This window comes from Antedon bifida, chromosome 4, assembly GCF_963402885.1.
Source record: "Antedon bifida chromosome 4, ecAntBifi1.1, whole genome shotgun sequence".
NCBI classification, from domain to species: Eukaryota; Metazoa; Echinodermata; class Crinoidea; order Comatulida; family Antedonidae; genus Antedon; species Antedon bifida.
The window spans coordinates 21,267,876-21,294,223 of NC_136229.1; the positions used below are offsets into that span (position 1 = coordinate 21,267,876).

Genomic DNA, 26,348 nt, shown 5'->3' on the forward strand with positions numbered 1-26,348 from the left:
AGGCAGTTCTCTTTGACGTCATCTTGCATGTTTCGCAAAGCTCATAAAACACGGATTGTGATTGGCTATCTTGAATTTCTATAGGCCCACCACATTTCATGGACCTTAATAAGTTCATGCTTTACTGATTAATAAATAAATCAACATTTTAATTATTTCTGTTTTATTAGCTTCGTACGATTAACTCCGGATCTGACAACTATCATATAGAAAGTAATTTTTTATGATTCTACAAATAAAAAAAATAAACTATCATCATGTTCATGTCTTCTATATCAGATTTAATATAAATTACTCCATGATTTAATTAAATTTGTTTTGTACTTTATTACTATTATTATTCAAATAATAATAATATTCAAATAGATGTATCATAATATTTCACTGAAATGATCATCGTTAAATTGGTTTAAATAATTTTTTTTTAAAATGCGAGAATAAGAATCTGCCTTTTTCTGAAAAAAGTTTTTGATTTTAGCATTCAATTGCATGCCTATACATTTTTATTTCAATAACAGAGTTTCAATTTAGATCTATTTATAATTCAAACTTGATATTAAGTAAAATTGTAAATGAATAGGATGTATGGCCCTATTATTAACATTCATTCTTCTATTCTAAGTTGTTTGAAAAATAAAAAATAAATAAAATAAATATTATTAACATTGACTGTATTCGAAGTTGTTTATGCGAATGTTAATATTGAGAAAATATAATATAAGAGAAAAAAAAGTAGACTTGCATTAAAAATGAATAAAAACTAGAATTTAATTCGTCACTTTGACGAATTATAGATGAAATACAATGGACCTGTATATTAATTTATAGATTGATAACCATGGCAAGATAGAGTTAAAAACTTCAGCCAATTACAAGAAGCGTTGCTTATGGTTTGGGTCCATTAACAAAATTTGCATATACACAGTGAAGTGACAAACATGGCGTCTGGAATGGATGACGAACAGAGCCTAAAAGAATGCGAAGCGTATGTGCAAAAACACAATATTCAACAAATGTTGAAAGACTGTATTGTTGAATTATGTATTCACCAACCCGAGAATCCAACTTCTTTCTTAAAAGAGTATTTTGAAAAGCTTGAAGGGGTAAGTTAAGCCAGGCCCTAGCACTTAGCTAGGCGACAATACATATCTCCGACAAAAACAACAACAAACTCCTTCAACCAACAAGTACGACGGTTATGTTTATTGAGAGAGGCTAGGCCTAGGGGTTTCCCCCCTGGAGTGTACATCTAATAGACCATGTATGTTATAGCTAGCCTAAGCCAGTGTAACTTATACAAAATATTTAGCCTAGGTAGGCCCTAGTTAAAAGTGAAAAAAAAAAGTAATTTGTTTTGGGTGTTTTTCAATTCATTCATGATTCACTTTCATTTTTTTTAATTCAGAAATTGTAAGCCATGCAACTGGAATGAAATTTGTAGATTTGCGTCCACCACCCGCCCGCATGTTTAGAAAATAAAAATTGTTTGTAAATTGTAGTACCCTTTGGGTTTAAAAAACATTGATTTTGCCAAAATGTTTGAAATCTGACATGAATGTTTTTATGACCTTAAAGTAGCATTTTATAATCTGTAGTAGCCCTATATCTGAGACAACTAGTGATTAGCTGTGATGTGGATGACATAACCACTAGCCAATCACCAGGCACTACAACTTAAATATAATCACATCGATAATTAAGGAGATTCATGAAGAAACCAATGCTTAGCCATAGGCCTATATTAAAAACATGTTTGTTGTATTGCAAACCACTGTACACGGTAACGACATACATGGTCAAATGAACTTTTCGTAGTCCGATTGTGATGAAATTTAAACAAATCGATGCAGACATGTCAATGGAAAGATCAGACTGTGCATACGATTTCTACATGGCTACGTTTTGTTTTTAAAAAAATGTAACAGTTGATTCGCAGCGTCCCATAGAGGGCTGCGGTTAGAGACAAAGAGTTCAAATAGCTTGATTGGCAGCAGTGCTTTAGTATAGGTGAGCGCGTTGGAAAATAGTTTTATGTCACCGTTGATACATATCCTTCTATTCCTTAATCCATGTTCGAACTGACCATAGAAAACCATGTGAATATAAATTTTCAATGTGTTTCAGATACAACCTTTCCATGGTCTTAAAAAGGTTGATTACATTTAAAATTTCAAATGTTAAATTTTTAAAAAATATTTAAAATATCAAATACAAATAAATACTGCAAAATTGCATTATTTTATTTGTATTTTATTTTTAAAAAAAAACTTAGTATATCTTTATTTATCTTTTTAACACCTGGTTACTACTAGTAGATAGTCTGTAAGTACAGGGAGATCTCCCTGGTAAGTGTAAGTAATCATATTGCTTTTGCCATGCTTGTGTCTCTTCATTGTTTAAATGGCTACAGTAACTGGATATTGGATTGCATTCATCACAAAAGAATGTTAATTTTTTTTTATAATGAATCTAATTTGCCCTTAAACAGAGGATTGATTGCAAATTCAACTTTCGACCTGACAAATATATTTTGGTATAATTATATATAAATAATCATGGTGGTGTTGTTAAGTTATAGTTTATACTGTACAGTAAAATTTAATTATTTTCACCTACATGTGTAATTCATAAGCATGATTATTGAGATCCAATGAAATGTACAGTTATTAATACAACATTGTATTGGATGTTAATAATATTATAGTATATATATACTATAGTAGTGCTAAACAAGAAAATGTTATTAAATTTTAATTGACTATTAAATGTCACACCTGTGATTCAGGCCACTGAAGGACACTTAACTTACTTGGTGTTAAATGATTAATATGTAATAAGGCAATAGTCACAGAAATACCTACAATTTAAAAGGAAACTGTGTGCCAGACAGATGCTATTTTAATGTCAAGTAAGGATTTAAAACGGGAAAAACGTATTACTTTGCTATGTTGACATTACAGTACAAAACTCTAGGATTGATGGTAAGATGTAGTTAGTTCTGAAAATAGTTTATTATCCACAATTACCAAATAACCATAGAATATGGCATGCATTGTGGATATTACTATATTAGTAATTAGTTAGTAAGCAATGTGATTTTTAAAAATTTGACATGCCTTCTACCTACTGTACAAAGAAGCCATTCTACAGTAAACATTATGAGAATAAATCAAAAAGTTTAAGCAGACCTTGCCAAACGTTTAGCCAACTTTACTACCACTGGGATAGTATGCATACAATAAGTGCATGATAATAGTTTTAATGCACTGTGACAAGAATGACTAAAAAAGAACAAAATTTGAGGAGAAAAAAAACAGGTAGCAGGTACTATTATTAATATAGTAGTAGAAAGTGTATATTGTGCAGTACTGTACCAAATTGAGACATGTAAAATATCTTCCGCCCACCCTTTCTGTTGTACATAATACTGTATTGTATTACTGATACGTACTACCTGTATTCCTCGTTAATTTTTAAAACAGAAATGTGGCTGAAAACAGGTACCAACTGTATTATAGTAGAAAGTGTATGTTGTGCAATAACTGTACTGTACCAAATTGAGATACTGTATGTAAAATATCTTCCACTCACCCTTCTTTCTGTTGTACATAATACTGTATTGTATTACTGATACGTACTACCTGTATTCTTCGTTAATTTTTAAAACAGAAATGCGGCTGAATAATTTATAAGAGAATACATTTATTAATTATTTTAACAGTTTTGTTCTAGTACAAATGGTTAGACTAACAATGTGTATGTCCCATTAAGTATCAGTTTTCAAGAATTATTTGTTTTCCATTATGAAAGTGGAATACTGTACATAAAGGAAATTGTAGATCAATTTATTTATTTAATTACCAATCTTGTCAATTATTTTAAAGAATAGTAATCAATGCAAATTGCAAAATAAACTGTAGTACAACCATTAGACAGACTACTTGAAAAACTCTGTTATATCTTTTTTCCACTCAGCTAAGTGTTCAAATCTCTGTTAGTAATTGATTTGCAGATGTAGATTATTAAACTGACTTTTTTCTACGAAGTTAGGGAGTTTCTTCTTGCATCGGTAATTGATACATAATGATGCAGGCTTTGCATCAGTGATTTTCTTCCTACTGTAAATGCAGTAATCCATCGTTGACTCAGCTTTGCTAGGCAGCCATCTTTCTCAGCGGTTGCCACAAGACAACCACTAAGATACTTTAATCATTACTCTTTATACGAAATCTAAAACTGTTTACCTAGTCACGTCTACTACGGCATAATTGTTTTATATGGTGTAATTGCATTTCAAAATTATGCGAACTTATCTTTGAACTTTGACATGATATTTAAGGCGGAACGGACGTAAAAGGGTATGGATTATATACGGTCATTTTTAAAAATACGTAGAAGAAGTTCTTCTTCGGATAGGACTCCACCTCGGGATGTAAGTAAAATTGTTTCACGCCCGTATACTGTAATAATAATAAATTATTTATGACAACAGATGCTGACAATTAATGCCTTGAGCGGATATCTGTGTTGCATTAGTATTATTATATACATTATGCATTAAACAAATAGAATTCAATATACATAGAATTGTTGTATTCAAGTTTTTTTAAAAATGAAATATTTTGGAATTATTCTTTGTATTTCCAAATTGTTTTCTTTATTTAGGAAAATTACCCGACCCATGGCGGGTTTCAAATGCAGTTGATGCAACCTTCCCATGACCATTCCATACCCCATGTGTACAAAACAAACATACAATATGCTCCGTTCTCTATCTTAGATTTAATAACATACAGACATTGAAAAAGTCAAGAAACTGTAAAAAAAAAACATAATAAATACTGTGTAATTAAGATGTTAAGATTAAGAAATGAATCCTATCCTAGCAAATTTTTCCTTTTTTTAAAACAAAATTTTTAGAATTTTTTTAGAAATATACAGTACTATACCATAAATTATAATTTCATACAATTTTCTTATGTCTAATTATGACCTACAGTATGGTCAGAAGCATTAATAAAAATACATACTTAATATTTCTGAAATATTATTAAAAAGTTTGCTTGACTCTAGTACCAAGGACATTATTTATTTTATTGTATAGACTTATCATATGGTCAGAATTAATATTAAAAGATACATTAATACTTGTGAAATAATATCATACATGACATGAGTTGGTATATAATTTATAAATGTACTTGACTTTATAGTACTAATTGTAACAACATTAAATGTATATTGTAGGGTTTAAGAAATAGTTTAATATTATAAATATACTGTGGCCAATTTGAGTTGCAAATCTTTGTCCACTGTAGATAAAATATGTGTTATTTAAAGGATTTTAAAAATTAACTCCAGAAGAGTGAGACTTTTTTTAAAGAGAAATTCTTTTAGACTATACCTACTGTAGCATTCAGTGAGCCTATCACAATTAATATAACCAGTTACATTACAAGTATACGTTCTATGTGCTATATGCGCGGTACTCAAAGTAATATGTTAATTAACCCACTTGAGAAAAGTGAGACTTTTTAAAAAAGAGAAATTCTTTTAGCCTATGCCTTCTGTAGAATTCACTGAGCCTATCACAATTAATATAACCAGTTACAAGTATACGTTCTATGTGCTTTATGCGCGGTACTCAAAGTAATATGTTAATTAACCCAAGAAGAGTGAGACTTTTTAAAAAAGAGAAATTCTTTTAGCCTATGCCTTCTGTAGAATTCACTGAGCCTATCACAATTAATATAACCAGTTACAAGTATACATTCTATGTGCTTTATGCGCGGTACTCAAAGTAATATGTTAATTGCTATAATCTAATATCACCGTAATAGCTGTTGTAAAGTGTTACTTTGACACGTTTTTCTTTGCATACGATGGAAATTTTACCACGTCTGAATTTTGCGATTAGTACATTCAGAATGTCAAACATCGTTGTTTTTTCCCCTTACTATTTACTTTAATTCATAATTTAATAAAGTATAATTTATTAAAGTATTCACCTTATTATTCAGAATGTAAACTACAATTATATGAATTAAATTATATATTTTATTTCTGACAATAATAATGACTCTGTATAAATTTGCTTAAAATATAAATTATAGCGTATATAATTTAATTAATAAAATTCCAGGAAAACTAAACAAATGACTCTGTTGATATTCTGTATCATTGTGTTTCATTCCATATAAATTGACTTTTTCATTAGGTTGCAAGTAATTTAGAAAAATATATGTTATGAGATTTAGGGACTTTTAAAACGTCTTCACATGATGGTATGGTTAAATCATACTACTTTAAGAAATTTACTTTAATTTCGAGGTGATCCCTATATCATAAGAAATGGATAGGAATTTCTTGTAACAGTATGTTAAGGAAAATATATCCTGTTCTAGGCGTTGTTATGACAACAATTATCAAAGATAATTTGTTGTTGTTTTTCATTTTCGTACATCAGCAGAAAAGGTTTTTTGAATGGTAATGTTGACTTCACTTGCATGCGCAGATTTTATAGCATTCATTGGGCGTTTCGCTCATTAATTTCTCTCATTTTTTTTATGTAATTAAATCTATTTACTTTGTCTTTTTTTAAAGGACACTCAGAAAAAACCCAAACCAATATCAACATCATCATCCAACGAGAATGAGAGGGATGATGAAGTGTCCCCGACGACTGTACCACCGGTCAGACGCAGAAGAGGAGGGGTCAGCGCTGAGGTCGTCACTGAACATGAGATTAAGTCCTACGTGAAGAAAGTAAGTATCATGTTTTCATCTCAATGTCAACTTTTTTTCATAGATAGGATGCGAGTGTAGGACACACAACTGGTGCTCACCAGGGTTAAATTAGTTTTGGGGTTTTTTGCCATAGCTTAATTTTTCTTTTGGTCCTCTTTTTTGGTACAGGTATGAAATATCTTTTTTCTAAGAGTTTTCACGACATTAAATGCTATATAAATCCAATGATTATTATACAGTGTTTTCATATAATATATATTATAAATTATTTATAGAATAAATATTTATACAAAAAGCACCTCTGCACTATCGGTAGTTTAATTTAACATGCAACATATTATTCTTCTTTGTTGAAATTTTAATTAGTGTTAAGTGTATGAAACAGGCGACATCAGTGAAAGCTAAACAGATCATTTAAGCTGTAATCTTTAATGGACTGTAATCATGAATGTGTTGTTATCAATTCATTGTATTATACAGTTTACATTTATTGTCTCATATAAATTTTATAGTAGTATTTATTGTATATAAATTTACATGCATTAGAGAAACTCTATATTATGGCCAGTGTATATATATAGCCATTAAAAGACATTCTAAACCACTTCATGGTGATATACTAAAAATTGATTCATTTTGAAATGATGAAGATAAGCAAATCGAATGAAGAATTCCAAACTCAGATTCAAACTTAGATCCTTCTTAAAATTACAGATGTTGTAACCATTAGACCACTGGGGTTTCATGGTAATGTTCAATTCTTGTACCTTGGTTTTAATTTATGCAGTTGGTGTTTGAAATAGAAAAAATAAACCGACAATAAAAAAATGCTGTGCAACCCACTAAAGCACTCTGTTAAGCTCTGTCTACACTATTAAACTTTATATGACAACAAAATGTGATGTGCCCAAATATGGACATATTGATGTCATATCAATACCATATTTGGGCACATCAAACTAGTTTGATAGTGTAGACAGAGCTTTAGTTCAAAGAATGCATGCTCTGAATTTATTATTAAATAACTGTACATGTGTGTAAGTTTTTGCTCCTGTTCTCTTTGTTAGGTTGTGCCTAAGGACTACAAGACCATGGCAGCTCTGTCTAAAGCAATTGCTAAGAATGTGCTTTTTGCTCATCTTGATGACAATGAAAGAAGGTAAACAGTCTTTTGATGATATCTAATTTAAACAATAATTGGAAGTGTCAGAACTATTTGGAAAAGAATATAAAGACATACATAAGATACAAAGAAGATTCATTTATCTGTAGAGGTTTTGGGGTGTTTTTTTTTTAAAAAGATGTTGCTTTCTCCATTTATTTTCATATCTTTTGTTCTTAATTTCAGTGACATATTTGATGCTATGTTCCCTGTAAAACACAATGCAGGAGAAGTGGTTATTCAACAGGGTAAGAAAACATTGATTTTATAGGGATATACAAGGGAACAAATACTTTAAGGTTATGATGTATAAACTGGAGTATAAATAGAATTCGACCACTTCTCTTACACATCTTCTTGTTTTTTAGGTGATGAGGGTGACAACTTTTATGTAATCGATAAAGGAGAAGTAGAGGTAAGCAGATAGTAGATAGATTAATTAATTGAAGTATACTTCAGTATATATTCAGAAATATATTTCAGTATGCATTTATATATGAATTTTTCAAATCTATAAAGAGAGCCGAATAGACGAACCAAATAATCCTTATACACAAAAGATTAATTTCCATTAGCACCTAAAAACAGTTGAATTAATGAATGAATAAAGATGGGAGAGACCCACAAAAGATAAAAAAAAAAAGCACCTAAAAACAGTTTTTTTTTGTTTGCAGAGCAATTTAATTTGTTGTTATTTTAGTATCATTATATTGTCTTTTTGTTTTAGGTATATGTAAACGGTGACATGGTAACGACTATCAGTGATGGTGGTAGTTTCGGTGAGCTGGCCCTCATCTATGGTACTCCAAGAGCCGCTACTGTAAAGGTTAGTCCATCAACTAAAGCTCTGTCTACAATATCAAACTTTATGTGACAACAAATTGTGATGTGCCCATATATGGACATGATGATGTCATATCACTACCAAAATTTGGACATATCACTACCATATTTTGGCACATCACACTTTTTTTGTCAAAATAGTTTCATAGTATAGACAGAGCTTAAAACAGTACTTTTGCTGTAATTGGAGAGTTTCAATACCCATTGGTTTTAAGCAAATTAGAATGAATGAGTTTAGAGGTAATTGGAGGAGCTGTAGCTTGGTGGTTAACATACTTGCCTTCCAATCTCAAGGTCCAGGGTTCAATCCTGACCTAGTGCCAGGGTTGTAACTCACTCTTTTCAACCCCGCTCCGAAGTCTAAAGTTTATAAGCACGATAATAAATTATAAAATAGTTTGTCCATCCTGTAAGTGGTGAGTTTCTTGCTGTTGGATGAAAAAAAATCCTCCATTATATTACTTATATAGTACTGTATGTTATCTAATTTTCATTTTTCTTTAGGCTAAGATGGACCTCAAACTGTGGGGCATTGATCGTGATAGCTATAGGAGAATTTTGATGGTAAAGTTATTGTGTCTTACTTTTATTTTAAACATTTTCATGTTTCAACAATTGTGAAAGATATATCTAATATTGCAAAATTAGTTTGCTGTTGCCCACAATGATGCATTGCCACATCAAAATGTCTATGGAAAGATATTTAAGAGCCATTTAAAAATTTGGTTGCTGTTCACACAAATATTTATTTTTTAGGGTTCCACTATTAGAAAAAGGGGCATGTATGAATGCTTGCTGTCAAAGATTTCTATTCTTGGTAAGTTGAAAACAATTTAGTAGATATACAAAAAACATGAGGATACGAATAATAAATGAAACTTGTTTACTCATCTGGTAAGAGCCGAAACTATATTTCATGTTGTTATAACTATTTTTCAATTTTCTCTGTGAATTATCATTGCAGATAGTCTAGACCAGTGGGAGAGGTTGACTGTAGCAGATGCTCTTGTCCCTGTACAATTTGAAGATAGTCAGAGTGTAGTAACCCAAGGGGAGCCTGGAGATGATTTCTACATTATTGTGGAGGTAAGAACCTCAAAATGATACATATATGCAGTATGTTATCGATATATGTTATGTGTTAACAATAAAAGTTATCTACACTGTCAAATTTTACGTGACAAAAAAATGTAATGTGCCCATATATGGACATGATGATGTCATATCACTACCATATTTAAGCATATTGCTACCATATTTGGGCACATCACACCTTTTTTGTCAAACTAGTTTGATAGTGTAGACAGAACTTTAGAAAGTACAGTTGAATGAGTGTTAACATGAGTCATTGTTGTATTGAGTAAGCATTATCATTTAAACATGTTGAATACCTTTTTGTCAGAACCATTGTACTGATTATAACTGTCCATAAACTATCAATGCTTGTTTTTCACAAACATGTCTTCATGTTTTTTTTTTACTTTCAGGGTAGCGCAGCGGTCCTTCAACGGCGAACAGATGCAGAAGACTTCATTGAAGTCAGCAAATTAGGATCATCAGATTACTTTGGTATGTTAAATTTGTTTTATTGTCAAGGTGATATAAACAGTTTTTAGTGAGATATTTTACTCTCATGCTGTAACCGAAATAGTTTCTGTATTGTGAAGTGAACAAAATTTAGGGTTATCACATAAAGTTAATACTGACCAATCACAAAGATGTATTACCAGCTCTTACGTAGTACATTATTCTTTGGAGCTACCATCTAGAATTGTAAAATTCGACTGAAGAGTTGCGTGTACACATGTTGATTCCCAATGGACTTTAATTGTGTACAATTATACACACTATACCTATGACCAAATGGGTAGAGAAAAACTTATTCTCTAAAACTTATGTTTCGATGAGTTTATTTAACCTTGTGTTGATGTAGTGTAATATTCTAGTAATGTTGATTTCTACATTTGCTCATTAATTTGTTGTTTACAGGTGAAATTGCGTTGATATTGGACCGCCCTCGTGCTGCCACCGTTGTTGCCCGTGGACCATTGAAATGCGTTAAGCTTGACAGACAGCGATTTGAGAGGCTTCTTGGCCCGTGCATCGATATATTGAAGAGGAACATCTCTCAGTACAACAGCTTCGTCGCCCTCTCAGTTTAGTGGGTAATGTGTATGCATCTTGTGTATTAGAGGATCACACAGGTCTAAATATATAGTTGTGCCATGTGCATTTGTTACATGCACACATTATAATAAGCTGAGAACCCAGTAAAAGTACAAACAACTAATTATATAAATTAAAAAAATGCTTGTTACCTTCTCTGTACAAAGGTCATCAGAAACCTATTAACATGTTATACAATACAAGTATTTTTATTATTATCTACCCAAGAACAGATTAATCTCTCTTAAATTAATTAATTTGAAACAAAATATAGAGAGACTTAAAGCAAAGCTCCTTTCGTAAGAGAATACATATGTGGTCCCAAAGGGGTTTGCCTACTATAAATCTTATTGAGACCTGCAGGAGTATTTGATTTCTACATTGGAATGTATTTTAAATCACACACACATACTGTACTCGGACAAAACACAATGAATAGTTGCTTCCTTTAGCTCTACTTTCTACTACAGGCTTGTAAATAAGATGTTTCATTCTACGGTATATATGTATTGGCATTGTGAGGTAAATGGGTTATTGTTAACGTTGATTTCCAATGTGCGTTTTAACTGTAAACGTTAAAAAAAAGTTGGCATTATATTCTTTATTTCCCAATATTAATATTGGTTCAGAATCTACCAAAAATACAGTATAAAGATTATTTAGTGCATCATAAGTACAAAAAGCTTGTATTTTGCTTAAGATATTGTAATTTAGAACAAAGCAGTCTATAGTATTTGAAGGTTGGACGTCGTGCATGGCTACCTAACCAAAAATAGTAAGTAAGTAAACGCGTATAAAATTAACAGGTTAGAATGGTATTATGAATTATAACTGAGTGCAGGGCATTCAAATTAGTTTTTTGCCAGACTTTGTTTGCTATACTATTATTGCGTTCATTGGAAATCAGACTTTAGCCTATACCAATCGTCTTCTGTACTGTTCTTTGGTGTATATAGTATCCGTGTACGTTTATATAAAGGCTCATGTGTGTTTCAACTTTAGTTTAACTGTAATGTTGTTTTAAAAGGGGCACAGATAAATTGGTGATGGTTCTTCCGAAAGTTTAAAAGCGGACTTAGTTTGGAATACATTTCTAGGATATAATTAAAATGCATTTAATTTGGAAATGTTTTGCATACAATTCATGACATTGATTGCCTTATATTATACAGCATTCGGTCACCCTCGATACATAATAATTATAGCAACCATTTGCTGTTTATGCCCTGATATGCTATTAAGATTCCACAAACAATTAGAGAACACCCATGTATTACAAGTATTATAATTAGTCATTCCATTTCATTGTCAATTTATTCAAATGTTTATTATTTATACACTACAAACTAATTGTAATCTGGTGGTTAAATGTAAATGTACACACGTTATCTGATTGGCAAAGATTTTACATCATATATTTTCAAGAATATTATTTTATTATGAATAATTTTGTAGTGTGAATGGTGGTTTAGTAATGTAACATATGTGATTACATATAATATATATATCTAGTTTAATATATGTTATGAGTTAGTTACTGGAAAATGGGAAATAAAATCACTTTAGTCCAACAATGAAATGAAGCATGTACAGTATTTATATCTTCCATTCAAATATGTCACCTGCAGTTACTGCAGTAATTTTACACTTGTTGCTCAGGATTATTTGTAGTAACTACATTTTTTAAGTTGAATTAAGATTTATATCTGGTTTCGAATTCATACTTTTTGGATTTGAAAGCTTGGAAGTTAAATCATAATTATGTTTTTTATTCTTTCCATAAGTGATTGATAAAATAATGCTAATGCTAACACAACACACTATATTGCACAAAGATTTTAAGGTTTATAATGCATTACTCCATCATATGAATATGATTCCAATATTAATTTTTTAATGAGCTATTGCATGTAAAAAAATCAACTTAATTGTAGTACAGTATAGCCATATTTTGGTTACAACAATGTGTATGGGAAAAATGCTTGATGGAAATATAGACATCATTGTAGACCAAGTGCTAAAAACCAAAATATTGTTATATTTAAAGTTTATCGGCAATGAACGAATGTAATTAGCAAATCTTAATTATGTGATCATTTCCCAGCAAAAACTCTTTTATTATACACGATTGTAATAAAGCTTTGTTTCTACTACTAACCCAAAACAAGGATGTATATGGAAGTAATTTGACCACTCAAAATCACTATTCAAACTGTTGTGTGTGATTGGTCAAAAATAATTTGTATGTATGTCTTTGCTTTGTAGGCCTAACTTTATTACTCCTTACTTAACAGTAACTTGTAATAGAAGAGGTGGCATAAATGTGCTCACATAGTTGCTGTAATTTATGCTTTACAAAAAGATATTTATAAAATAGATAATTATTAGTGCATTCCTAAATGATTCCATTGATATTTGACGTTGTCATTTAGCTGCTTTTGCATTCATCCTTTTATTCCGTACATTTTTGTGGTAACGTAATTAAACAGAGATTAATAATAAATAAGATTTGCTGAAAATGTTTGTTTTGTTTATTCTTGTATATGGTAAAATGTAAAATCATACCCGACTGATCATAATTTCTAATTTTCAATGCTTCATTTAATTTTCCTACCCTTCTATGGATCACACGGCTTCAATTGGGTGGGTGCGAAGCTAGCAATGCCATGGGACCACAACCAGTTCACATACATAGGGAGAGGAAGGTTTGAAAACGAAACTATGTATTTCACCCATTTCCATTCATACTTCACAAAATCATTGATCATTTTTGGTAAATAAAAAAAAAATGATCATCAATCATTTAATAGTGTAAAATGTAAATTTTATTGGTTTACACGTTTTTTATTATGTAATGAAAGAAGGAAACGCGTCTGTTCACGCACGCGCACGCATATCCGGTTCACGCACATCCGATATAAACACGCCGCGTATCTGATTTATCCGCGCGCGATTGACTTTATTTACATACAGGTGGTGAAAGGTAGTGCACGAGGAAACGAAAGAAGTGATATAGCGCTCTCAGTGTTGCAAAAACGACAAAACGTACGATCAATGACTGATACACACCTCCATATTGATTCATCTGTATTATTTTGTTTTAGAAAATGATTCGATAATATCGTACAAAAACAGACAAATCAATTTTAAATTTGATATTTTTCTGATAATTTATATTTGGTGGTTGTGTTCGATGGCGACAACAGCAGAAGTTACTGTCCAAACTACAAAATATTTAACGACAATCCGACCAACCAGCCAGGCTAATATTGGTAGTAGTCTGTCATCTGAGTCTCTCACAAACCCCGGTTTGAACTTATCGTCGTCGGCGAGTAGTCTACCAACAACAGGGGGCCTAGCAACACAACAAAATGGACAGAATTCTTCGGCTACGTTGGATGATGATCTGACTACGCCATCGTTTTTAAGTATGATAGAAACTAATTTTCTTCAAACAGGAGCATGTGACGCTATTGCTGGATTTTTTGCTTTCCTAGCAGTTGTTATAACTTGTCATCAGGTAAAGTAAAACAACTTGAAAACACAATATATTTATTAAAATTTCACACAGGGGGATAGAGATAGACTTGAATTAACAAGCCTATGGTGATAAAAAAATATAAATTTATCTTAAAAATAAAATATAGACAAATATATAAAAAAAATATATAAAAAAATATTTTAAAATGGTAAAGATGTACAGTATTGTCAAAAACAATAAAAAACATGAAAAATGAAGATTAATAAAAACAAAGACTTTGAATAAGCTATTTCGCAGTTTTAATAAAGTTTATATGAAAAATGTTTTCATTTATAAAAAGATAAATGAAACAGATTCAAAATTTAACCAATACATTTTGCATTAAATTACAGTTTTCTTCAGATAAATAATTTTTTTTTTCGATCTCATTTTTGGTCAAAGTACTCCTATGTAAAAAATTAAAAATGGTATATTCAACAAAAACATTTAAAAAAATGATTTTTTCTTTAAAGCATTAATATTTATTATTTATTTCTATAAATATTATTCATTATTCATATTTAAACAAATAATAAACATTGCTGTAGGGCAACATCTCTTCCAGTTTTTTCTTAATGTAGAAAACAAATTTTGGATTGGTTTTGAATTGTTTCGAATTTACACATTGTTTTAGAAATAGTTATAATTTTTATTAATTATTTATATACGGAAGTTTCAAATTAATCAGTGAGATATAACATCAACATTATTCCTTGTATAATGTTAGTGCTTTGATAATATAATATATATTTGGACAAAATCAGGATATTAATAAAATAATTAATATTTCAGTCTAAATTTATATTTTTCACTGACTGCGATTGATTGAGATTGACATTTTTTACAACTAGTGTAGTAATTTATATCTTGTTGACATTTTCACTGAAATGTGACATCCATTCATGTATTTTTAATTGGATAGTGAAAATCATGTTCTAATGCTCAATGTCAGATTTAATTTTGTTAAACAAAACAGGAATGAGAATATACCAAACAAATTCTGTTTACAAATAAAAATAACAAAAATTAATACAACAAAATCAAACAGTATACAAACTACAACTACCAGTATACATTATTGTGAAATTAAATTAAAATTTTTATTAAACTTTAAGAACTTTTAGAAATTCTAAAAAAGTATTGCCTTTTAGAATTGTAACATAAATGCCTAGACTAACATCTGTCACTAATTGTTTAATTCATCCTTAATCACCCTTTTTTGAAATATGTCATTAATTCAAAGTAATTAATTTAAACAATTTTTCAATTCATAATATAAAAATAACGCTTAAAAAAGAACGACGTTTCGACTCCATCATGGGGTCATTATCAAGTCCAATGAATAAAAAAATAAAAATTTTTCAATTGTTAAAAATATCCAGCATATTCAATATAATAAGCTGAGAAGAACAATTCTATCTAATGTTATAAACTTTCTATTGATTAAATATGACAAGGATTACCAATTGAGAGCATAGAAAACGAAACTGTTTTGTCACTACAGTCATTCATAACTAATCAAAATTATAATTTCATACTCTTTGTTCCATAATAAATAATCTTTTGTAGAAGATAAAAGCTGATGAAAAAATTTAAATTTAATGAAAAAAACACATTACAAATTATTAATCCTAACCCACCCTATATTTATAGATTATTAATATCTCCTTTTTCTCATCACATCCTAATATCATATTCAACTTGGTGGATTTTTACATTTATTTTCAATTAATTTAATGACAATATTTATTGCAGTATCTTACACTCAGTATATAGAAATCAACAAAATGGATCCATAAAATTTTGATTACAAAATTTAAGAAACAGAGTTATTTAAGATAAATGTGTGAAATGTTAGTCAAATCATAGTAATAATATCTCTATGGCGAAATGAAAATCTGTGTACTGAAAGACTATCTACAATTATACTGCATTAAACAACGTAAACAGCCATATCATTTCAAAGGTCACCAACGTTTAATCAAATATACCCTATTAACCAAAATGGTATAGTCTGAATTGTAGCTACATAAGTACGGCACGACAACCATAAGTATGGTAATAAATTGTAATAATAAGCTACTGAATGTTCATTACATCATGTTGTCATGTTGTCGGCCTCTTTAAAATCTTCACCATTACAACTTAATAGCCGTGTATAACATTTAAAATGTAACTAAACAAGACATTCCATGATTAATAACATGGGAATGAGTTGCTGAAACTAACAATTTTTTAGATTGTAATTTAATGAGCTAATGAGCACTTGTGAGCAGTTCTATTTTCTGCAGCTAATGCATTACAACTGCGTGTATCTGATTTGAATATGTCAGTATAAATTATTATGAGCTTGAGAATTTGATTACAATGTTTAGAGTCAATTCATGCAGTGCAAATTTGCACTGTTTTATTTATGTTTTCAGACTATATAACTCTGTGTGAATAATATGTCATCAAAACCATGTGTTTTCATAGCCAGATAGATGTATCTAAATTGATTTTAATACAAAAGGGAAGCTTCCTGTAACCAGGGAATAATACAATAACATATTGATATCCTTAGTCGTTATTCAAAAGATATATTTTGTATTGTAGTTCAGCCAAAATAAAATAATTTAATCATGTTGCATGTTGTTGTTTGTCATCTTTAGAAAAACTTATGACTATGTGAGGGGCGGGGGACTGAATAAGCAAATTTGTTTTTGAACTTTTGAAGATGCTAAAAAAAAAAAAATCCTTTGGATGAAAATTAAACTGTACAGTAGATTGAAGTCGCCAAAAACCCTCTTCAAATTGTGTTTTTAGAGGAAATACTACGTGAAAATTAGTTGCATAGAAGCCACTAAAGGCCTGTCTACACTATCAAACTTTATGAGACAAATGTGATGTGCCCATATATGGACATGATGATGTCATCACTACCCTATATAAGCATATCATTATCACTACCATATTTGGGCACATCAAACTTTTTTTGTCAAACTTAAATGATAATGTAGACAGAGCTTAAGAATACACATTAGGCTTGGATTCCCTCTACCCTGCATGACTACATCTACAGTATAACCGTAATGTCCCCCTTTCCTAAATAGAATCCCCTATACTTGAACCTTACTCTATTTACAGTAAAAAAAGTAAACAAAATAGTATAGCTTAGATACAGATTAGATATGCCAATTTGATGGCACTCATCATGTGATTATCATTGACTTATCTAATTGTATACCTCATAAAAAAGATCACATGCTTATTACATTAATAATGACACATTATTGAATAATAATAAAGCAATCAGAAAATATAACTACTTCTACTATTAATACTTGGCAAGTATTACTATTAGTAGTAGTATTTTATTTGTATTAATTTAAATTTATATGTTATTAAAGTTATATTGATTAAAGAAAAATAGGGATTTGTAGAGGCTAGATCTGAGTCCGGTTTGGTTTCATTATTATTACATTTTTATTATTATTATTATTATTGTTGTAAATTGTATAGTTAGTTAGCATTGTAATGTGGTTTTAGTAAATTTTGATGTAGAACACACCTTCATATCAATGTGTGCCACTGTTACAAAAGTGTATGTTCAAATAAATTATTATTATTATTATACAGTACAAAAGATTAATATACACACATACTGTGACCAAAACAGCATTAGTAATTAGTTATTAATTATAAATGTGATTGGTTTGTACAGTGCTAAAATGTCAAATAGTAATTAATGTCACAATTAGTTTAGAAACCATTGATAATAAAACTGGATTGTTAAAGGCTTGTTTTAATGTTGTAATAAACAATTGAATTACTTTGCTATAAAATTGTTTTTGAGATGAGATGTGTTTTTTTTCTATATCTATAATCAACTATCAAGCTACTGCAGTGAATACATACATTAACATATTTTATTTAATAATAGATTCCTTATTAATAATTTCCCAACAGATTTACATGCACCTTCGGCACTACACATGCCCAGGAGAGCAACGATGGATCATCAGAATTTTGTTCATCGTACCTATATACGCCTTTGAATCATGGCTTAGTTTACTATTCTTTAGTAAAGATCATTATTATGTGTACTTTGGTACAATAAGAGATTGTTATGAAGGTAAATAAGAATTGCTGTCTGCTTCATGTGGGTCACATTGATAGCTTGTTATAACTTATTGCATGGCTTTAAAAAGTTCCTAGTCTATAGTGTGCCTATTTACCTGGATAAACCGATATAGGCCTTTTTCCTGTCCAAGGGGAGAACATAATTTTAAAAAGAATTAACACCTTAAACATTCCTCCCTCCCTCACATAGGTTGCCTCACCCTGGCATACCTCACCATTTCTTTTCATGGCGTAACGTTGATAATATGAGAGAGAACCTATTTATAAGACAATAAGACACTACCCTAAAATCAGTGTAGCATAAAGTTTTTGAATATTTTTGATAAAAGAAAATAAAATTTCTTATCAATATTTTTTTTTAGCATTTGTAATATACAACTTTTTAAGTCTTTGTTATGAGTACCTTGGTGGCGAAAGCACGATCATGGCAGAGATACGTGGTAAACAAATTACGTGAGTAACCATTCTATTCATAAATTAAGCTATCCCTTGATTTTTCCATCCATTCTATAAGTGCAATAGACCCAAACCTAAATTAACATTACAATGGAGTTCACACAAAATAAAGAGGATATACAGTTTAAAATATTTAAAGGCCTTTAATCAATTTTTTTTACCATCATAATAATGATAAATGTACTTTATATTGTTACAAATCAAATGTGCTGTTAAACTGTAAAGTAATAGCAGTACCATTGTTTATGTATCTTATTATTTCATATTGTTATATGGTACTGAACAAAGATAACAATTTTCACAAATTGACAAGCCTACCACACAGACTGTTACTCCAAATTTAATATGCACAAACATATGTTAGAATTTATGGTGTTATTAATTATTTTTGTTTGTCTTTGCTCCTAGTCCTGCCAAGTGGTACTGGTGTACGTGTTGTTTACAGGGAAAAGCATACACAATAACATTTTTACGCTTTTGTAAGCAAGCCACGCTACAGTTCTGTATAATTAAGCCAATGATGGCGCTGGCAACACTCATTCTTCTCCCGTTTGATAAATACTCGGACGGTGACTTTTCGTAAGTATATAATAATAATAAAACTTTATTTAATCATGGTAACACTTGTTCACCTCCAAGACATCATACACAAAATTAAATTAACCATTAGCAACAAGAGTATAACTAAAACTGAAAATCCTAATTTACACTTAAATTAGAATGAATTAAAGTTTTACAATAGTACTTCCTTTGTACAAAATTAGATTAAAATTGATGCCTTTTCGTTCAAAAAAAATCCATACAGTTATGTAACTACAAAATAGTGAGACTACATACTGTAGTTTATTATTACCTATGGGAGTTACTGTTGAAATTGCAATAACATTGCTTATGTGCTTTTCAGTTTAATGATGTCAATACATATGTACATTATAAATATAACTGTTTTTTAATTGTATACATAATACATACTGTACATAATTTGTTACAATATTTATTAAAAATATATTTAATTTGTTTTTTTCTAGCCCTACTGAAGGATATTTGTACATCACGATTATCTATAATATATCTGTGAGCTTGTCGTTGTACGCGTTGTTCCTATTCTACCACGCCACCAAAGACCTCCTGTCTGCGTACAACCCGGTGCTCAAGTTTGCTATGGTCAAGTCTGTTATCTTTGTTTCTTTCTGGCAAGGTAACCTTTTTTTTTTTAATTGACATTGGTAGGCATGCTTAAAAACTATTACCTCTCTATTTTGAAATTATAAATTGTAAATAAATAAAAAATTCTTTTTTTAAACAATTTTTTACCTGAAAAAGCTGTAATTTAAAGCGAAAAAATAGTCAAATGGGCTGGCAGCCAATGGGTTTTTTGGTTGAATTTAACTGTTTATTTTGTCATAAAATGTTTTTGGGGACAATACATCTTTAATATCTTTGTCATCTTTGGCCAGGTCTTCTGTTGGCTATTCTGGAGTTAGGAGGTATAATAGACCCTGCTCAGGCGTCTGATGGTACAGTCATTACATCTGGTTTAGTGTCAGCTGGCTACCAAAACTTTCTCATCTGTATTGAGATGTTCTTTGCGGCAATTGGACTGCGGTATGCATTCCCGTACGCGATTTATCAACAAAGTAATCCAGAGTCACTAACACGTGGAAGTACGATGAAGGTAAGCTTTCCCGCTATCGTGTCAAATATTGAATTAGGTAGATTTATTTACTTGTTTTTTATCAGGGGTTTAGGAGATTTACAGATTACAGTTTTGTAGCACATTTTGATGGAACGCTTTCAAAACATGCTCTCACAAAGTCAATGACTCAATAAAAAAGTGGATAATGAACTACAAAGGTGGAGAAGGGTTGTTGAAAAGTGAAAAGTATACATTTATACATACATTCATTTAATAATTCTTTATTAAATGTATGGTAAAAAATTTGTTTTCGTTATTAATAACACATTTCACATTTCTAGCAGGGTAATTAAAGGTAACAAAAGCATTTGGTTTTAATTATTATAATATATTTATAACATATTTAATTTTCACATTTTGTTAAATAGTTACGACATCTTGCATGAATTGGTCTGTTCTTATGGCCATTCATTTCTAACATCTACACATGTTTCATAAACTTAAAATAGTAATAATTTTGTTTTACTTATCTTTAAACTTGTTTATTGGTGGAATTTTTTCATTATATTTATGTTTTGTTATTTTCTAATTATGCAATGTTTTTTCTAACAATACATTTTAAATATTTATAATTTATTTATTTTGTCTTGTAAATATATCTTTCTCAAACTAAAATGAATTTCTGGTTCTTGTATGCCATAATGATTACATCATTAAATGATTGCATTTAATTAAACTGAACAATATTTTTCCAAAGATTTAATTTTAATTTGAGGAAGACCATAAAAAAAGCATGTTCTGTAACAGTTTAAACATTAATTTTATTTTGATAACAATTGTTTTGGATATTTTTGTAATGTAATGTAGATCATTTTGGAGAAAGAAAATGTTTTAGGCACCACAATCAATAAAAACTATTTCATTTTTTGTTCGCTTTTATACACTTCCTCCAGAATGATCTACAGTATGTCTAAGAAGGTGGGAACATTCATGAAATTAGAATAATACATGTTGTGTCCTCCAAAATGGTCTAATGTTGCATAGAGTTGTTGCCCAAGAAGGGGGGGGAAACATTCATGAAATTAGAGTAATACATATTGTGTCCTCAAAAGTGTGCTCTATGCTGTGTCCTAAAAAATGGTCTAATGTTGCATAGAGTAAATTTGTTGCCCAAGAAAGGGGAAACATTCATGAAATTAGAATGATAATACATGTTGTGTCCTCCAAAATGGTCTAATGTTGCATGGTGTTGCCCAAGAAGGGGGAAACATTCATGAAATTAAAATGATAATACATGTTGTGTCCTCCAAAATGGTCTAATGTTGCATGGTGTTGCCCAAGAAGGGGGAAACATTCATGAAATTAAAATGATAATACATGTTGTGTCCTCCAAAATGGTCTAATGTTGCATGGTGTTGCCCAAGAAGGGGGAAACATTCATGAAATTAGAATAATACATATTGTGTCCTCAAAAGTGTGCTCTATGCTGTGTCCTAAAAAATGGTCTAATGTTGCATAGAGTAAATTTGTTGCCCAAGAAAGGGGAAACATTCATGAAATTAGAATGATAATACATGTTGTGTCTTTCAGCAGAGTATCTCAAGTAGTCTTAAGGATACGGTGAATCCAAAGGACGTGCTGCAAGACACTATTCATAACTTCTCACCTGCGTACCAGCAGTACACTCAACAGAGCCAGAAGGACGACCTCGAGTTGGGTTACGGTACCAACTACCAATCAAATGGCACTAGCCAAAGCGTCAATAACCCTCCCCCACCTCAACGTTCATTTAGTGGTCGAAGCCACAATGAAAAAACTACATTGCTGAGTTCTGATGAGGAATTTTAAGAGGTATTCTTAAGTTATATATATTGGTGCAATTGCAATGTGTGCACTTTGCTTACAAAAACGTCCCATTTCACAACTCACAATATTTATTGACACTATTGCAAATACTTTTTCCTGGTTTTATAAACCTTCTTCATTCTTATCTTAGTATTGCTTTTTCTTATAAAATGTCCCATTTTTAAAATTCAACACACACCATATGTTGACACTCCTACCTATTTTCCATTCTATACTTTTTTTCCATTCCATACTTTGCCTAATTACTGTATGAAAGTAGTTGGTGACTCAACACACACATTCACCAACAAGAGTTGGTATATGCTTTATTCCTTTTCCATCCCATACTTGCAAGTAATCGATTGACTCTAGAGCTCAGAATTCTAACTCACTCACTGATTGTATTTTAATTTCTATTCCTGAAGCCTTTAGTAGAATTTACAACTCAATTCACTGAATGATTGCCTCTATTCCACAGTCTTTTCTTTCCCATATTAGCTGGACATATACCTATGGTATAATCACTTTCAGTAATCATCATTTCTTTAATATTGTATCTAGTACAGATACACAGATACCTCACTGTTATTATTGAAATCTTTTCATAGAAGTCATACTACTGCACCCATACTCTTTACAAATACTTTCCTTTTGTTCAACCTCTTTGTGCATTGGCTTATGCTTTTTAGTATGATCAGCTAACAAAATGGAACTTTTTGAAGTATAATGAATAATGAATGGGATCAGGAAAATTAACAATCCACATAATGGTTATTAATGTATTAGTCTAACTAAACTTGTGCAAACAGGTTAAGCCGGTGTAGGTGTCTAATATGTATATTATAGGTTGTTATGTTGCCTGTAATTCTTTGTGGTTGGGGGGGGGGGGGGGGAAGTTGGGGTGACTTGGAGTTAGTTTGTTTGTTTTTGGGTTGGATGTGGAATTGCTGAGATTGGATAAGGTATGTATGAGTGTACTGGGGAGGTTGTTGTCAGTATACTTAATCATCATTCACTCTTTTGTGTTGCATACATACATCTTTAGTTTTCTTATTGAAATATATATTTATGTTTGTATGTTTTTGTTTGTTTTAGAGATGGTTATATAGCTTCATTGTTTTATGTCTTTTAACCATGATGCTGTGTGCTGTTGTGATCTTTAGCAAGTAAGAGATTTTAGGTGGTGCTACCCAGAAATAAAGCAACATGTTTTAACCAGAAATGATTTAATGAGTACAGTTTTGCAAATAATTTATTATAATAATTTCTTAAAAGCAATAATAACAATATTGAATTTCAGATTATAACAAGATATAAATCATGAGTATTATAATTTTTCCTTCACCCGTCAATTGGTAACATTATTTAAGTTTTATACAATTTAAATTATTGTTCTTATTAATTATCTCAAATTGTACTTTTCTTCACATTTTCACTAAAAGGGACACATCTGTATTATATTAGCTGCCTTATATTTTTATAATTTTGTTAAAAACTTCTTTTAAAGCTTTTTTACTGTTGAATAATTCTATTCTGTATATTATTTTGATTTATAAACAAAGGCCACACATTTTTATGTATTTTAAAAAGGAAAGAGAGGTGTGTTTTACCTATTATTTGTAACAGGCTGTTATTAATATAAAAAGATCATTTTGCTTTTAATTAACAAACACTGAAATATATTTAAATGAGTTGTTTATGTACTTAAGATCATTTTGGAATGCTTAAAATGTACAGTACATCTATTGTTGGTTACCATATCCCGTGTTGGTTACCATATCCCGTGTCGGTTACCATATAACATGTGATTGCCATATCCTATGTTGATTACCCTATCGCATATCATTTACCATATCCCATGTCGGTTACCATATCCCATGTCGGTTACCATATCCCGTGTCGGTTACCATATCGCATGTCGTTTACCATATCCCATGTCGTTTACCATATCCCGTGTCGGTTACCATATCGCATGTCGTTTACCATATCCCATGTCGGTTACCATATCCTGTGTCGGTTACCATATCCTGTGTCAGTTTCCATCCTACATTTGTCCAAATTGCTTTGTATAGGATTTGAACCAAGATGTTTACAGACCAATCGAATACTGCAAGCCAAATGTCACCATAACTCCCTGCCATAACCGGTCAGCCATAACCGAACAACCAGTGTGACTTAAAAACTGAACAGTAACTCGCCATTACTTACTGTCATCCTTCGACTTACTTACTTACATTCGGTTCTTAAGGTTGCTTTCTTAAAATATGATCAGTATTTCTTAAGATGTATCCAATGTTAATATTCTTGAATATGTATGCTATACTATGTTCTGTATGCCTTGTTAATGTAATCTTAATCATGGTACTGTACTTATTGTAAATACTTAATTTAATCAGTTACTATAAACATATATTTTTTAATGTTTAGATATATAGACTGGATATATAGACTGTAAAGATAGCACAAAGATTATATAAAGTGAAAATTCTTTTTAATATTATTGTACTATTTCAAACAACAAAAAGAAACACAATTTACAAAAGTACTTAAAAATTACAAAAGTGAAACAAATTGATGTTTTATATAAAGTTCTGTGTATTGGATGGAAATCAAACTAAAAGGTTTATGTCTATACTGCACTCACACAAATAAGTTCTCTAGGGCTTGCTGGTAGGAGGTAGTTGAAAGGGGGAACTTGATGAAATGATTTAGAAATTTGCAATTATTTATTTGTTGTGTTTGTGGAGTGATTTACTGCAAGAATGTGTAGCTGTTGAGTGGATGATCATCAATGCAAATTAGCAAGGATGGGAATAAAAAAAAAAGAGAAGAAAACGTCAATCTAAAGCTATGTCTACACTATCAAACAAAAAAGTGTGATGTGCCCATATGTGGACATGATGAAATCATATCACTACCATATTTGGGCACCTCACAGTTTTTAAAAAACTAGTTTGATAGTGTAGACAGAGCTTTAGGAAATGCTTATCTGTGCGAGTATGGTTACTGATAAAAGTTGTCATGTTATACCCCTTTATCACATCACCTAGGAAGAAAGTGGAGTTTACACACGCCATACAAAACGCCCCAGTGTGGTGAGGTTAAAGGGGTATACAAGACATTTTAATGACCTGTCTGGCTGTGGGGTTCTACCACTACTAGAAGTAAATGTCCACCACATCTGGTTAAAATCTCTATCATTCAATGTAGATTTAGATTTAGAATACAACTATATAAACATTACTAATACAGGGATATAAGTACCGACATTTATTATATAAATATATATATATATATATGTGTTGTCATGTATGTAAAGATTATGTAAGACTTTCATCTATATACAAATCTGTAGATGAGTTATTCCAATAAAAGGAAACAAATTATTTGTATTGCGTGTATATAAATATTAAAAACAAGTGTATAAAATAGTTTTATTGTATGATGTTTAATAATAGTGGTATATGTTTTCGGGACAATAATTTTAATCGTAAACAAAAGTAATTCTTTCTATGTTGGAAGATGTTGCATTCCATATTATACTGTATTCCCTTGTTTTAGAATCTGTAGGAAAAATGTTTTATAGTCGTAAAGTAACAATTGATAACTTGTCACAAAGCGAAGTTTTATGTCTATAGAAACTTAAGATGTATGTTTTTATCTATAGACTTTATTCTGCTAAAACCTACCAATATGTTTATTGTAGCATGGAGGAAAATACTCTCCATGATTGTAGTATGTATCGATGGCTGTCACAAGTTTAATAAAAATATATATATGTAAAAGTGAGTGTGATTTACTGCAAAGTTTTTAAGAATTAAATAAAACCAACTACCAGAACACTCAAAGTT

General features: G+C 30.5%; 2 protein-coding genes across 3 annotated transcripts; both read left to right on the plus strand.

The window, feature by feature from the left end:
- Window positions 1–929: 929 nt before the first annotated feature.
- LOC144841461 (cAMP-dependent protein kinase type I-alpha regulatory subunit-like) lies at window positions 930–13,450 on the plus strand. The gene is made up of 11 exons (XM_078697792.1): window positions 930–1,103; window positions 6,604–6,765; window positions 7,815–7,906; window positions 8,096–8,157; window positions 8,278–8,324; window positions 8,637–8,735; window positions 9,257–9,316; window positions 9,509–9,569; window positions 9,717–9,838; window positions 10,240–10,321; window positions 10,742–13,450. The coding sequence occupies exons 1-11, from the start codon at window positions 939–941 to the stop codon at window positions 10,912–10,914; spliced, it is 1,125 nt and encodes a 374-aa protein (XP_078553918.1). The 5' UTR covers window positions 930–938; the 3' UTR covers window positions 10,915–13,450.
- A 530-nt stretch (window positions 13,451–13,980) lies between these two features.
- On the plus strand, window positions 13,981–26,267 carry LOC144840210 (transmembrane protein 184B-like). Of its 2 annotated transcripts, none has more exons than XM_078695942.1 (8): window positions 13,981–14,438; window positions 18,387–18,552; window positions 18,923–19,013; window positions 19,425–19,595; window positions 20,045–20,214; window positions 20,474–20,691; window positions 22,243–22,503; window positions 23,593–26,267. In XM_078695942.1, the coding sequence occupies exons 1-7, from the start codon at window positions 14,112–14,114 to the stop codon at window positions 22,498–22,500; spliced, it is 1,401 nt and encodes a 466-aa protein (XP_078552068.1). In that variant the 5' UTR covers window positions 13,981–14,111; the 3' UTR covers window positions 22,501–22,503; window positions 23,593–26,267. The 2 variants fall into 2 exon arrangements, with proteins under 2 accessions (XP_078552068.1, XP_078552069.1); XM_078695943.1 differs by having other exon boundaries at window positions 22,246–22,503.
- Window positions 26,268–26,348: the final 81 nt, after the last annotated feature.

Excerpts from the sequence above, each read along its gene's own strand:
- LOC144840210 (XM_078695942.1), top strand. The coding sequence starts at position 14,112 with ATGGCGACAACAGCAGAAGTTACTGTCCAAACTACAAAATATTTAACG. Across the intron at positions 19,014-19,424 it reads ATACGTGGTAAACAAATTAC|TCCTGCCAAGTGGTACTGGT; the intron begins GTGAGTAACCAT and ends CTTTGCTCCTAG. Across the intron at positions 19,596-20,044 it reads TACTCGGACGGTGACTTTTC|CCCTACTGAAGGATATTTGT; the intron begins GTAAGTATATAA and ends GTTTTTTTCTAG.
- LOC144841461 (XM_078697792.1), top strand. The coding sequence starts at position 939 with ATGGCGTCTGGAATGGATGACGAACAGAGCCTAAAAGAATGCGAAGCG. Across the intron at positions 6,766-7,814 it reads TTAAGTCCTACGTGAAGAAA|GTTGTGCCTAAGGACTACAA; the intron begins GTAAGTATCATG and ends TCTCTTTGTTAG. Across the intron at positions 9,317-9,508 it reads GCTATAGGAGAATTTTGATG|GGTTCCACTATTAGAAAAAG; the intron begins GTAAAGTTATTG and ends TTTATTTTTTAG.